This window comes from Lissotriton helveticus, chromosome 8, assembly GCF_964261635.1.
Source record: "Lissotriton helveticus chromosome 8, aLisHel1.1, whole genome shotgun sequence".
Taxonomy (NCBI): Eukaryota; Metazoa; Chordata; class Amphibia; order Caudata; family Salamandridae; genus Lissotriton; species Lissotriton helveticus.
Window position 1 is genome coordinate 991,284,914 of NC_136069.1, and position 15,789 is coordinate 991,300,702.

Genomic DNA, 15,789 nt, shown 5'->3' on the forward strand with positions numbered 1-15,789 from the left:
CGCGGGGTCGGAGCCCTCGTAGCTCCGGGAGTCGGCATCGGTCTTCAGGATCCTCCTTAGGTAAGAGGCATGAGAGATCGGAGAGAGGTCATCAATCTCCCGACCCACCCCGACGCTCGCACGACGCAGCCGGGGGTTCGGGTGACACCACCCACGCAGTCCGCGGTCCCTGGGCATGGTGCGAGCGGTACCTCATGGCCATGAGGTCCCTCCCTCCTCCGCTGGGTTCCGTGGCGCCTCCGGGCCCAACGGTCCCGGCTGGAGGGCCTAGCGGGTCGGGTGCTCCGGCTCCGGCGCCGCCGACGACTTCGGTCCCGGCGCCGCAGGCCCTGGCTGGATCCGGATTCGGGTCGTCGCCGGTCGACCTCACCGGCGCCGGCCCTGCGGGTGTCGCCCCCGGCGCCGCCTACGAGCAACGCCGTCCCCACTCCTATCCTCGATTCGGTTCAGGCGCCGGAGCGGTGCCGCTGGGAGCCGCTCTCGATGTCGTATGGAGATTTCTATTTCCACTAACGGGCCCCATCTGTTGACCCTGAACTACAGGAGATGGGTGACGAGGGTGATTGGGAGGGGTCTATGGGCCCTCTGGCACAGGAGTGCCAGTCTCAATAGGACTGGACATATGAGCTTGGGGAGGCCAGTGGAATTGACACTTCGCCATAGACTGGATTTGTCTCCCCTCCCACCGTGGCTACAGAGGATGGGGCTGCCTAAAGTGTAGTGTTGACGCGGGCGGCCAAGGCCTTGAGCCTGACGCTCCCCGTCGCGGCCGTGAAGACTAACCTCCTCACTGAGGTCCTTAAACCGCAAACATGCTCCAATGAGCCTCTGCTGCCGCTTAATGAGGCCTTGTGTGATGTTCTTGTGGGCACTTCGTCCAAGCCCGCCACAGGTCAGTCTGTGGATAGGAACGTGGCCAGACGCTACCGCCCGGCCCCGGGCGACCCTTGCTTTTTGTCCACCCATCACATCCCCGAGAGCCTGGTCATCCAGGCCTCCTCTTTCCAGACCGCATTCCCGACGGCTCCGCCCGATCGGGATTCCAAGAGGTACGAACAATTCGGAAAGAAATTGTTCTCGTCCCTTAGCTTGGGACTGCGGTCAGTCAATACCGCATGCCTCTTGGGCCGCTACACCCACACCCTGTGGGACACGGTCGCGGACATGCTGCCACAATGTCCGGAGGAGGCCCGGGATAAACTCGCCTAAGCCCTTGCGGAGGGTCGAGATGCAGCGCGCTATTCCATCCGGTGTGGGCTGGATACCACGGACTCACTGGGCAGGGCTATGGCAAGGACAGTGGCGGTTCGACGCCACGCCTGGTTGAGGTCCTCCAACTTTTCGTCCGATGTCCAGGCCATACTCCTGGACATGCCGTTTGATGGCCGTCGCCTATTTGGCGACAAGGCAGACCATGCGCTTGAGCGTTTTAAGGACTCCAGGGCTACGGCCAAGTCCTTGGGCCTCTCGGCCCCACGCCAGCAAACGGGTGCCTTTCGTTCCTTTCGTGGCCAAGGAAGGGGCGCTCCCACACGTGCTGCCAGCCACGCACCGCAGACTGCTACACAGCGCGGTGGCGGCCGTGGAAACCGCCGTGGCGGCGGTCGGGGACAACGGCGAGGCCAGTCCACACCTTCCCCTGCAGCACCCGCCTCAAAACCCTCCTAGTCCATGCTTTCAGGCCCATGTGACGTCAGTGGGGGGCAGGGTTCGCCATCACCTGTTCCACTGGTGCACGTCGGACAGGTGGGTGCTGCAAATCGTTCAAAGGGGCTACTCCTCCCCTTTGAGACGACCCCTCCAGCCATGCCACCGCAATTCCACCGCGTGTCGGGGGATCACTTGCAACTTCTGCAAGAGGAAGTTACGGCCCTCTTGGCCAAGGGGGCCATTGAGCGCGTGAAGTAGGGTGTGGTTGTTACTCCCACTACTTTCTGGTACCCAAGATAGGCAAAGGGGGCCTACGCCCTATCTTGGCCCTACGGAACGTCAACGGCTTCCTCCGGAAGGAGAAATATTAAGATGCTGACTTTGGCTCAGGTCTTAGCTGCCCTGGACCCCGGAGACTGAATGGTAGCGTTGGACTTGCAGGACGCTTATTTTCACATCCCCGTCCTGCCGGCCCACCGGCGTTACCTGCGGTTCACGGTAGGCCACGAGCACTTTCAGTTTACCGTGCTCCCCTTCGGCCTTACCAGCGCCCCACGGGTGTTCACGAAAGTGATGGCGGTGGTCGCAGCTCATCTGCGCAGGTTAGGGGTTTCAGTCTTCCCCTACCTCTAGGACTGGTTGTTGAAGGCGGGCTCGCCCCAGACAGTCATCAGCCACCTCCAGACTACGGCCGATCTCCTGCACCTGCTGGGGCTCTCCATCAATGTGCCGAAGTCACACCTGTGTCCCTCTCAGAAGCTCCTCTTCATCGAAGCGGTTCTGGACTCGGTGCAGTTTCGGGTTTATCCACCCGAACAGCGGGTTCGGGATATTCAGGCTCTGATTCTGATCTTTCAGCCTTTATCCCGAGTCTCGGTCAGGTTGACGCTGCGGCTTCTGGGGCTGAGCATCCTTCTGGTGCATCACGCCCGGTGGCGGATGCGAGCTCTGCAGTGGGACCTGAAGTTTCAGTGGGCCCAGCATCAGGGCAACTTGTCCGACCATGTCTTGATCTCGGAGGGCACTGCAAGACAGTTGCAGTGGTGGCTCACGGACCGCGATTGGGTCAGTGGCAGATCCCTCTCCCTACCCCAACCGGAGCACGTAGTTGTGACGGACGCGTCCCTCCAGGGCTGGGGGGGCCACATGGGAGAGGCGGAGATCAGAGAGACCTCTGGTCTCCGGCGGAGTCCCAGTTCCACATCAACCTTCTGGAGCTGCGGGTGATCCGACTTGCACTGAAGGCATTCCTCCCCCTGTCAGGGGGAGTGTAGTGCAGGTGTTCAAGGACAACACCACCGCCATGTGGTAATGCAACAAACAAGGCGGGGTGGGGTCGTGGACCCTATGCCAGGAGGATCTGCGTCTCTGGCAGTGGCTGGAACATCAGGGCGTGACCCTGGTGGTTCAACATCTGGCAGGTTCTCTGAATGCCAGGGCGGAAGAACTCAGCCATCGGTGCATGATGGATCACGAATGGCGTCTGAACTCGGACGTGGCGCAAGGTCTCTTTCAGCAGTCGGGAGAGCCTTGGTTAGATCTATTCGCCACAGAAGAGAACGCGCAATGTCATCAGTTCTGCGCGTTTAGAATTTTCAAGGCGGACGCTTTTCGTCGCGAGTGGAGCTGCGGTCTATTGTACGCCTTTTCCGCCTATACCACTTCTGCCCAGAGTGCTGAAGAAGATCAGGCGCGACCGGGCCCAGGTTATCCTTGGATCCGGACTGGGCACGAAGATATTGGTATCTAGAACTACTCAGCATGCCTGTCGATCCCCCGATTCGTCTGCCTCTTCAGGAGGACCTTCTGTCGCAGCAGCAGGGGACGGTCCTCCACCCGAACCTGTCCAGTCTCCACCTACAAGCTTGGAGATTGAACGGCGACAGTTGAGGCCATTTGACTTGCCTCCTGAAGTATGTAATGTCATTCTGGCAGCCAGGCGTCCCTCCACAAAGTTGGTATACGCCTGCAGGTGGAACAGATTTGTGGCATGGTGCACAGCAAAGGCTGTGGATCCACTCTCTGCCCCCATTTCTGAGGTTCTCCTCTCTCTTCTTTCTCTTGCCCAGCAAGGCGCTGCTCTGGGCACTATCAAGGGCTACCTTTCTGCCCTTTCCGCCTTCTTAAGGCTACCTGATCAGCCATCTTTGTTCAAGTCCCCAAATTGTAAATAGGTTTTTGAAGGGCATCACACACATGTTTCCTCCTGTTCCTTTCGTGGTGCACAAGCGGGACCATCTGTCAGTGGATCATCTTGTGCATCCAGGCGTGTTACTCCTTGGCTAAGAAGGAACCCCCTGTTGGGCTGAGGGCTCATTCCACTAAGGCCACGGCGACTACGACTGCCCTGGGTCGTGGAGGGCCCTTGCAGGTCATTTGTCAGGCAGCTACGTGGGCCTCGCTCCACACGTTTGCGAGACACTACTGCCTGGACAGCCAAGTCCGGAGGGATGGCTTCTTTGGCCGCTCCGTCCTCCAGGACTTTCTAGTGTGATTATTGGTTCGCAGACCCACCACCGGGGTTGGTATTGCTGGGGTATCTATTCTAAGGTAAGGAATCTATCACTAACGTGTCTCTTTCAGATGCACAAGTTACTACTTGTGTAACGATATATCTGTAAGAGACATTAGTTAGTGATAGATTCCTCACCGACCCACCCATCCTCCCCGTTCTGCGAACCGATATCGAGGGTTAAGGTCATCCCCTTTCAGGGCCCTAGTTTCATGGCACCAGTGTTGGTTCTATCATTGCTCTGCGTATCTGGCGCGGAAAAGCTGCGTATCAGAACTGACGTCCGCGCGCGAGGGCGGCGTCTAAGTACTCCGACGTCATTCCGGCGCTAACGACGCCGACGACGGACGACGCCTGCCGGCGCGCAGGGGTATTGCTACGCAAAATTCTCCGGATCCAGTCTGACGCCTGGGGATATTCTAAGGTAAGGAATCTATCACTAACCAGTGTCTCTTAGAGATATATTGTTAATCAAGTAGTAACTTGTGCTATAGCACAAAGGAGGAGTGTGTTATTTTAACAATAATGTATATAGATGTATCTGACTGAGACTTCTAGCTGCAGATTCCTTACTTTTGAATATACCAGGCGTCAGGCTAGATCCGGAAACTTTTCATGAGCAATACCCCTTGCGCGCGCCATTGAGTTGCTCCATTTGGCTTCGCGTGACATCATTATTGTCGGTTATGACATCACAGTACCTATATAGGTGCCACCCAGGCAAGTAGTTGTTTTCTTTCTGCACCAGTTTAGTGCCGATCTGGGAAAAGCTACCCCTCTGTCGCTTTTTCTCTACTTTTTGTTGACTTCCTAGACTTTTTCCAACGTGCGCGAAGGATGTTATTGAGGAAGACAGGATTTAAGTTATGCGGGGCTTGCCCCCACATGGTGTCGGTCACCGATCCTCACCTCATCTGCCTCTGGTGTCTCGTGCGCGACCACGATCTGAAGTCATGCTCGGACACCATAAACCAAGATTCCGCGGAGGTCCCAGTCCCGATCGAGGAAGAGGACATCATAGGACCGCTCTCGGAGTCCAAAGTCCTCTTCACCCCACTCAAGGTCGTCAGAACACTCAGGGAAAAGGGACAAGAAGTAGAAAAAGTCCAAGGGGAGTTCATCTTCACCTCGACTGTCATCCATCGACGAAGCAGATAAAGAGAACCGACGCTCTAGGCACAGAGCAAGAGCCAGGGTCGACTTTGCGCCTTCCTCCTTTTCCAAGAACCGGAGTGACCCCCGCTCAGATCAAGGTCTATGAGTCCATGCAACGTGTATTTGAGCGGGCCGACCCCTCTGGTGAACCTTCGGGCACGCGGGGTAGGAAGGGGCCCTATCTGGTTTGATGCCTTCAGCTCCAGCCACGGCGCTGATGGGGCCTCAGAGATCAGATAATGGATCTTGGTGGACGCCGGCCATGCCACCATGACCTCCCCTGGCGTCGGTCCCGAAGTCGGTGCCTGCAGCCCTGCCCATGCCTATCGGTGGTGTCAGCCCCATCCTTATCCCCGATGACAAGGAGTTGGAACAACATCACTCGACGCCAAATCCAACGTTGATTGAACCCAGGGGTTCTATGTTGTCGCCTGAACACTTTGTTGACGTGTTAGGCTCAGGAGAAGAATGGGAAGGGTCTAAGGACCCCCTGGAACACCAGGATGACTCTGCAGAGCAGTTACACTGGTATAGGGAACTTGGAAAAGCCAGTAGAATGGACTCTCCGGATACAGGCATGCTCTCTCCGCCAACGGTGGCTATGGAGGAGGAGGCAGCATCTTATGCCATGGAGGTTAAGAGGGCAGCCAAGGTCCTTGGACTGAGCTGCCCTCAATGGAGGTCAAGATTAATCTCCTGACTGAAGTGCTTTGGCCTGGGGCTTCCACCTCAGAACCCCTTTTGCCCTTTAATGAAGTACTTACTGATGTCCTCCTAGGCGTGTGATCCAAGCCTAGCACAGGGCCTCCTGTGAATAGGACAATCACCTGCTGCCATCGCCCAGCTCCGGATGACCCAAAGTTCCTCAGCCAACACCTCACCTCAGAAAGCTTGGTGGTGCAGGCCTCCACGTCACAGGGCGCATTCCCTTCCGCTCTTCCGGATAGGGAATTCAAGAGTCTGGATTCATTTGGAAAGAAATAGTTTTCTTCCTCCAGCCCGGCATTGTGGTCGGTAAATACTGTGTGCTTATTGGGCCGTTACTCTCACTCCCTTTGGGAAACTGTTGCTCAAGTGTTGCCACAAGTTCCGGAGGAGGCCCAGGCTGTGCTCTCTCTGGCAGTTAAGTATGGAAGAGATGCAGCAAAATTCATAATAAGGTGTGGCCTTCATACAACGGATTTGATGGCCTTGAGACGCCACGCTGGCTTCTAGGGTGATGTCCACGCAAATGTGATGGACATGCCCTTTGCTGGAACCCGCCTTTTTGGAGAAAAGGCAAATTTGGCCCTAGTGAGGTTCGAGGACTCTCGAGCTACGGCCGGATCCTTTGGTCTCTCTTCTACTCCTCGTAGCCAGTCTACCTTCCGCTCCTTTTGTGGCAACGGAAGGGGTTTCCAGCCACCCTCCTGCAGAGGCTTCTGATATGGACGTGGTTCTTTCCAGCCTAGGAAATGAAGCCAGAAGTCGTCAGCCACCCTGGCCTCGGCAGCCGGAGCCTCCAAGCATTCCTAGTCTGACTCTCCAAGACCACACCACTCCAGTTTGTGGGACAATCCATCATCATCTCCCCCACTGGAGGTCCTTAAAATTCTGGAAATGGGTCTTACAGATCATTCAGGAGGGCTGTTCTCTTCTTTTCTTTTCTTTTCCTCCTCCCATTCTGCCAAATCAGGAATGGCTGACGGAAGATCATTTAAAATTGTTCCAGGAGGAAGTTACAGCTCTCTTGGCCAAGGGAGCTATAGAAAGGGTCCTAGTTTCAGAAGTAGCCAGTGGTTGTTATTCCTGCTACTTTCTGATTCCAAAGAACAAAGGATGCGACCCATTTTAGATCTTCGGACCTAAAATCTCTTCCTCAAGAAGGAGAAATTCAAGATGCTCACTATAGCTCAAGTCCTGTCTGCCCTAGACCTAGAAGACTGGATGGACCTCAGGATGCGTATTTTCACATCCTCATCCTTCCGGGTCACAGGCGCTATGTGCGGTTCAAGGTGGGCCACAAGCACTTTCAGTTTACTGTGCTCCCCTTCGGCCTTACCAGTGCCCCTTGGGTGTTCACCAAGGTGATTGCGGTGGTCACAGCTCATCTGCGCAGGTTAGGGGTGTCAGTCTTCCCCTACCTCGACGACTGGCTCTTGAAGGTGTCCTCACCCCAGGCAGTCATCTCCCACAGACTACGGCAGACCACCTGCATTCGTGGGGGTTCTGTATAAACGAGCCAAAGTCACATCTGTACACACAGGTGTATTCAACTCTGTCTGTTGTTTGGGTGTGCCTTTATCGTAGCACACCTCTACAATTGTTCCTGTGTTTAAAAAAGGAAATGTGCATGAAGTAAAGTTTTATCGCCCAATATCTCTTTTAGACTCCACAGCTAAAATCATTGGGAGAGTAGTTTTGGACCCCCTTCTTGTCTAGATAAACAAAAATTACATTCTCTCCCCAACTCAGTATGGGTACAGAAAGGGGCTTGGGACTATTGAACAGTGCCTCAATCTCCATCTCATTGTGGCAAAATACAAATATACCAAGGGTGTCTCAACACATTTGGCATTCATGGACTTGTCGAGCGCCTTTGACTATGTATGTAGATCTAAGCTGTTGTCTCTTTTAGAGAGCATGGGTGTTGATGGGGTATTGGTTTCATTCTTAATACTCCTGCAATATGATCTTACAGTCTCTGATGGATACATCTGCCTGTGGATTCTCACCTTTTGAATTACCCCAAGGTGATGCCGGTGGTCGCAGCTCATCTGTGCAGGTTAGGGGTGTCCTTCTTCCCCTACCTCAACGACTGGCTCTTAAAGGCGTCCTCACCCCATGCTGTCATCTCCCACCTTCAGACTACGGCAAACCTCCTGCGTTCGCTGGGGTTCTGTAAAACGTGCAGAAGATGCACCTGACTCCTTCTCAGTCGCTCCCTTTCATCTGAGCTGTTCTGGACACAGTGCAGTTTCGGGTTTATTTTACCAAGCAGCGAGCCCAGGATATTCAGGTTATGATTCTGAGGTTTCAGCCTCTATCCTGGATTTTGGTAAGACTTAATCTAAGGCTGTTGTGCCTCAAGGCCTCCTGCATCCTGTTGGTAAAGTATGCCACGTGGTGTGTGCGGGCTCCGCAGTGGGACTTGAAGTTCCAGTGGGCACAGCATCAGGGAAATCTCACTGATGTTGTTCAGATCTCAGAAGGAGCTGGAAAAGGTATGCAGGGATGGTTAACGAACCGTGATTGGGTCAACGTTAAACACGTCTCCCTTCCCCAAACCAGGTCTCGCAGTCATGACAGATGTGTCACTTCTGGGATGGGGCAGACATCTGGGAGAGGTAGAGATCAGGGGACTCTGGTCTCCGGTGGAGTCGGGGCTCCACATAAATTTGTTGGACCTCCGAGCAATTTGATTGGCATTGAAAGCATTTCTTCCCTTTGTCAAGGGTAAGTTAGTGCAGATGTTCACGGACAGCACCACTGCCATGTGGTACTGCAGCAAGCAGGACAGGGTGGGTTGTGGACCCTTTGTTGGGAGGCCCTGCGCTTTTGTACATGGCTGGAAGAGCAGGGCCTAATACTGGTGGTTCAACACCTGGCAGATTCTATGAACTTCAGGGCGGACAAACTCCACCGTCGATGCCTAGCAGATCACAAATGGCGTCTCCAGTCGGAGGTGGCACAAGATCTCTTTCAGCAGTGGGGAGAACCTTGGTTAGATTTGTTTGTCTCTGAAGGGAACGCGCAGTATCAGCAGTACTGCGTGCTGTAGTTTCCAAAGCGTCTATCGCTCAGCAAAACTTTTTGGCGCGGGTGGAGCTCAGGCCTACTGTACCCCTTTCTGCCCATACCACTCATGCCTAGGGTTCTGAAGAAGACCAGGAGCGACCAGGCACAAGTCATTCTTGTGGCTCCGAACTGTGCGAGGAAAATCTGGTATCCAGAGCTTCTGAAAATGAGCATTGATCCTCCGATTAGGCTACCCCTTCAAGAGAATCTTCTGTCACAGCAACAGGGGAGGGTTCTACACCTGAACCTGTCAACTCTGCGCATCCATGTGTGGAGATTACGCTGCAGCAGTTAATGGCTTTTGACCTTCCTCCCAAAGTATGTAACATTATTTTGGCTGCCAGGCAGCTCGCCACTAAGACGGTATAAGCCTGCTATTGGCTGAAATTTGTATTGTACTGTACAGAAAGGTCTATTGATCCTCTTTCTGCTTCTCTTTCCACTGTCTTTTTATTCATTTTGACCCTTGCCCAGTAGGGCTCTGCTTTGGGAACTCTCAAGGGTTACCTCTCTATTCTTTCTGCTTTTTTGCAACTGCCAGACCAGCCCTCTCTCTCTAAGTCTCTGATTGTACATAGGTTTCTAAAAGGGCGGGCTCACTTGTTTCCATCCACGCCCTTTGTTATGCCACAGTGGGACCCTAATTTGGTCCTCACGTACCAAAAGTGTGCTCCCTTCGAGCCTTTACATAACGGTCCCCTCCGGCTGTTCTGCCCGGAGGGTGAGTGAGTTGCAGGCGTTATCTTGCACACCTCCCTATCTAATGTCTTTTCCAGACAAAGTGCTGCTTCACACCTGGGCTTCCTTTTTACCAAAGGTCGTGACCCCATTCTGGGTCAATCATCATGTTGCCCACCTTCTTTGCTCCAAGCATCCCTCTAAAGAGAAGGAGCCTCTCCACCGACTGGACCCAAAAAGAGTGTTGTTGTTCTACCTTGACTGCACAAAAGAGTTCCAAGTGGACGACCAACTGTTTGTGGGGAAGGGCGGTTCAGAAAAGAACCATCTCTGGCTGGGTCGTTCTCTGCATCAAGATCTGCTATGCCCTGGCAAAGAAGCAGCCTCTTGAGGGATTAAGGGCCCATTCCACCAGGGGGAAGGCTGCCACTTCACCAGGGGGAAGGATGCGACTACGGCCTTGGCTCAGGGTGTCCCAGTTCTGGACATCTGTCAGGCAACAACGTGGGCATCTTTGCACACGTTTGCTAAATACTACTGCCTGGACAGTCAGGTCCGCGAGGACTGGCAGTTTGCCTGTTCATTCCTGCAGGACTTCCTAGTGTAGGAATTGGTCCGCAACTCACCGCCGGGATGGTATGTCTTGGGTATCTAATTAAAAGGTAAGGAATCTGCAGCTAGAAGTCTCTATCAGATGAACAAGTTACTTTTCTTCAGTAACACATTATCTGGTGGAGATTCTATCTAGCGGCAAATTCCGTACAGCCCCACCCATGCCTCCCCGCTTTGCGTACTAATGTTGTAGGGCTAGGGTTACTTCCCTTTTCAGGACCCTAGTTTTGCACACAACTACACCAATTACTTCGTGGCTCTGCACTTCTGGAGTGGAAAAAAACTAAACGTACTGATGTCCGCGTGCCTGGGTGGTGCCTATAAAGGTGCTGCGACGTCACAAGTGACACAGACCAGACGACGTCACGCTGAGCCGAAAGGAGCCATCCAATGGCGCTGCAAGGGGTTTTACTCAGCAAAGCAAAACTTTCCAGATGCAGCGTGACACCTGGGAAATTCAAAGATAAGGAATTTGCAGCTAGATGATCTCTACCAGGCAATACGTTACCAAAGGTAAGTAACTTATTCATTCTTTCATGATTTGTCAGTCTTTTACTATGATGTTGAATGTCGACCTATGCACTTCAAATCTCTTAAAGCTCCCGCTGGGGGATGTGAGTTTAGCCATCCAACATGTAGCCATTTTTATCTTGAGTTTCTATCTCGAGTTTCTAAATTATGATCCAAGCACTTTATTCCACTGAATGTAAGTTACCAAAGGGTTTTTATCGGAGATGCTTGTAATATTTCTGTTTTCATAGTATTTGTTTGTATATCTTTTATGATCTGCCTTTGGAAGATTGAATAAAGTCAAAGTAAGAAGATATAGACTATATCTCTTTTTTTTTAAAGTAATATTGCATTAATGTATTTGTAGTTACTTGATGTTCATGTTTTATTTTGATGCAGTGTAAAGCTGAATGGATATTCAATGATGATTAGTTTAGTAATAGGTAACTGTGTTCCTTTCCATGACTGATCCTTTTCCTTCCAAAGAACCTGACAAATTGAGCTTTTTGATAATGAGACATCCTTTTAAAATTAGTTTAGAATATCTGATTGCTGCTGTTGTCTGATAATCTGCAATCTATTACTTTTAAAATGTCTATTTAAAAACTAAATTTTGACTCCAGCTTGATGTTACATAAGGTATTAACACGTTTTTTATTCTGTGAAAATTAAAAAATAAATACCAGTTCCATTGCCCTGCGGGTGCAAAGACTGTATTTCAGGAACTAACATATTGTGCAAGCCAAATCATAGGAAAGCATTAGATGTTGAATTGTGGGTTAAATTGATTGTGTGTTTTGTGTTCCTACTTTTCTTTTATACAGATTTACAGTATTTGAAAGATGTGCGTCAGCAAATTCCCATACACTTCCAAAAACGTGCTGATCTCTACAGTGTAGAGGCGAAGAAAGAATGAATCAAAGACTGCATATCCAAGAGATTGATTACCATGTTAAGAAACTCGTTTACCGGCTGTTGTTACTGTTGGTAGACATGTGACTCTTCAATCAATGTAACTGATTAACCTAATAATGTCAACTTCAAACACATTCACTGGACGAACGCTTATCACTGAAATAAATCTTCCTTTATCTGCTATTTTGTCTGGTTGACAGTTTTAAATAAATATATTGTTAAATCACACAAATAATACTTTATTATATGAATATTGGATTGCTTTGACATGACATGCCCTTAATCTATCAGGCAGTGGCAAATAAAACAGGTAACTGGGGGGCGCCAGCGATCTTGAGGCAAGATGGCCGCACTGTAGTGCGGCTCTGCCTGCCGGGCTAAATATCCATCAGTAATCTGCGGACCTGACGTCCATCGGACCTTAAAAATGACAGCACTAAATAGAAGGACTTAAGTGAAACCACCCAGTAAGCAGCATTATCGTGCTGCAACATCGATGAGCCTTAATCGGGAGTTTGTAGATTAGCATGCGTGATCTGCGGCGAACAAGATGGCGGCATACCTGCTAAAACGCAACATAGGGTGATGCAGGGCGGTGCGCTCCCTGCAGCTCCGTAGACAAGGCTGTAGTGGTGGACCCCTTTGTGAGCAGCTCTGACAGGCAAGTGGAGAATTGGCTGTTGGCTGTAATCGTTTAGCAGCGGCGCAGGGTGGCGGCGCCACGGACGGTGTTTCAGGGTGTGGCCACCACAAGCAAAAGCGGCACAACTACATACTGCCTGTGACTGTGTTCCATGTTGGCACATCACAGACGCGGGAGCTGCAGCTGTGGGGGGGGGTGTGCCCAGGGATGGCGCTACGGAGGCGGGGAGCCAAAATCGGACCGGTGTTGTATAAAGAGGCGTGACGTGAGTGTGTGCCACCGGCCTCCGTACAATTTGAGAAACTCGGAGCACCTAACGTGGAAAGCTCTTTAGCCACGGGAGTGCGGTTAGCATTCTGCTGACTGCGTTGGTGGTGCTAAAGTGGAGCGCATCTGAAGCCGTGTGGGGGACTACATCTTAGTGACTGCTGGGTGCTCCAGTGGCAATCCGTGGGCGCGGCTGCCCTGCTTTTGTGAGGCGGCTGGATCGTCGGCAGTGAGTGCACTGGACAACGTGCCTGGTGAAATAGCGTTGGGAACATCCCATATTTAGGGGGCCGGGACTGCTGGTGACATCTAAACAGTTGAGCTGGTGTGTGCAAATGGTACAGCAGCAGGTGGCCGGTATCAAAGACACGGTTGGATAAGGACAAGGACTAGCGCCTACTCGTGTGGCAGTCTAGGAACTGGAATTCATTGCAGGGAGTGAAAAAGTGTGGCATCACAACACAGAGCTGAGACACGTGGCAGCTGGGCGTAGAGCCTATGCAATATTCTCAGCAACTGTCCTCCAACAATACACTATGGGGAAGACTGACAAACAACAGCCGAAACTTTCATTTGAATCTCGCCGCTTGAATCACCCGGTGGGAACACATTCGGACACCGAGCTGGAGCAGCCCCAGTCGCATAACACCACGTTGGAGGCCAAGCTGTAGGCTATGCAACAAAGCTTACAGGCCATAGACGGCAAGATAGACAATTTATCTCTTAGGATGGACAAAATGGCAGCCACATTAGACAAGCTGGGAGAAAGACTTATGACAGTAGAGCAACGTATTTCAGCCGTTGAAGATGAGTCACACTCCACGACAAATGTCAAGAAATGGAGAAGCTGCTGGAGGTCATCAGGGTGAAAAATGAAGACTTGGAGACGCGCTCTCAGCGGAGCAACAGACGAATAACCGGTGTCCCTGAGAGCACGAATACAGGTCGATTGGAGGACTACATCGAGGGCACGCTGAAGGACCTGTTCGGAGCGGAAAATCTCTCGCAGGTACTGATTGTGGAACGTGCACACCGCTTGTTGGTGCCCAAGCCACCTCTGGGTGTGCCTCCGCACCCCATAGTAGCAAAGATCTTAAAGTTTAGCGATCAGGACACGCTCCTCAGACTGGCGAGGGAAAAGCAAAACACGTGCTACCAAGGAAATATGGTGTCTTTCTTCCCTGATTTCACCATGGCGGTGCAGATGGCCCATAGGGAATACAAGAACGTGAAGAAGAAATTGTGCGCCCTGGAGATTCCATATGCAATGTTATATCCCGCCAGGCTGAGGATCACGGTGGAATGCAAGGTGAAGATTTTGCAATCTCCCAAAGTAGCGCAGGACTTCCTGAAGCAAATTCACGCTAGAAGGAAAGCAGCGAGGAGCAATGCGTCGCCTACACACTCGGAGAGATCGGATACGGAGGAATGAAAGCTGTATGTTATCCAGGTATAGCTTCACAGTGACTCTCGTAAGGTGGTAAGGTAACGCCTAGCAAGTTGAGTCTTTGTATACTCCGGGACACACGAGGGCGGTTTATAGAGTGCAAGAGGGTTACTTGCACTTGCAAACTGGATGACCCGATGGACTGTAAGAGCTTTGGTTCTTGTGCTTTGTTTTGTAAATGAGACATGCGGACAATGGCTGATGTGGGGAGGGGGAGGGGGAGGTGTAGCCTTGTCAGTACTATGTTTGACGTTATAAACACTCAGTAGGAACATCTGCACTGGTTGGGAGGCAAGTTATGAGGGCAGGTATCACAACAAAATTTTGCTCACACCATCATTGTATTATGTTCGTAGACTGTGGGCCTGTTTCAGAGTCTTGTTTTTTAAATAGAATGTGGGTGGGGACTCCTACTATTCATGTGAGGAGCTGGTCTAAAGGAGATGCAATGTGTAAGACAGGTCCTAGGAAAGTATGCCGGGCCGCACCTGCCCTGCAGGTGGGACATGGGGACCTGGTCACCCCCCCATGTGGGTATTCCCCAAAATGGTTGCTATGTTTAATGCAAAGTTATTTGGGATTTGTCCTTGGCATGATTGGGATGCTGAAGTAGGTGTGGGTGGGAGGGGTTTGTTATATTTTTCATATTTTTCAAGTGTTGTGACAAAACTGGTACAGCAGGAGAATATGGTTAAGCAGACCATTGAGCACTGGGTAGTGGACGCATGGCAACTTTGATCCACAATGACATTAGGCTAATGGACGGTGACATCAGACTGATGACATGGAATGTGAGGGGACTAAATAATCCCTAGAAGATCAGACAGGTGTTTGCATACCTTGATAGACATCGGGTGCAACTGGCACTTTTACAGGAGACAAACCTTGATGCTGGTTGGAGCGGGCAGGATTGGTGGTCGTTGGGCAATGGTAAAAGTAGCCACCTCATACTCCAGCTACGCCTGAGGGGTAATGATTCTTGTAAAAAAAGGGGACACTATTTAAGCTGATTTCGACAGAATCTGATCAACTACGACGCTTCACACTAGTACAGGGGAATTTGGCAGGAACAGTGTTCACAATTATCAACACCTATGGCCCCAATGTTGATGATCCCGACTTCTATCAAAGCCTAAAAAATATAATATTTCAGGTGCAACCAGATCTGGTGTCCCATTGGTGGGGGGACATGAACACATACTTGGATCCAGATATGGATAGAAGTGCCACCACTCCATGGCAGAGTAAGCACTCAGCTCAAGTGATTTATGATATTATGCATTTATATAATATGAGAGACATTTGGAGGGACAGACACCCAAGCACTAGAGAGGGCACCTTCATATCGGCCATTTATAAGTTATGGTCCAGGCTGGATTACTGGATTCTCTCGGAGTCAGTGGCTCCTTGGGTTAACGGGGTCACGCATATGCCACAAACGCTCTCAGATCACTCCCCGGTAGTGTTGGACATCAATATCCCGACTAGATATCATTATCCATTTCAGTGGAGGTTGCAGCCGTTTTCCCTCTTAGATCCTGTATTCAGGGAAGGAGTACATCAGGCTATCAAATTGTTTTTCGAGGAGAACGTAGGCACAGTAGAGGACGCGGGCACGCTTTG

At 51.4% G+C, this 15,789-nt stretch overlaps 1 protein-coding gene across 2 annotated transcripts in view; it reads left to right on the forward strand.

Annotated features, from left to right (window-relative positions):
• The window catches only part of LOC144771845 (omega-amidase NIT2), a 555,629-nt gene extending 543,637 nt beyond the window's left edge, over nucleotides 1–11,992 (forward strand). For both annotated transcript variants that reach the window (XM_078656110.1, XM_078656111.1), the window contains one exon: nucleotides 11,719–11,992. In XM_078656110.1, coding sequence (XP_078512236.1) covers nucleotides 11,719–11,810 — 92 coding nt within the window. In that variant the 3' untranslated portion in view covers nucleotides 11,811–11,992. The remainder of the gene's footprint in view (nucleotides 1–11,718) is intronic.
• The last annotated feature ends 3,797 nt before the right edge of the window (nucleotides 11,993–15,789 follow it).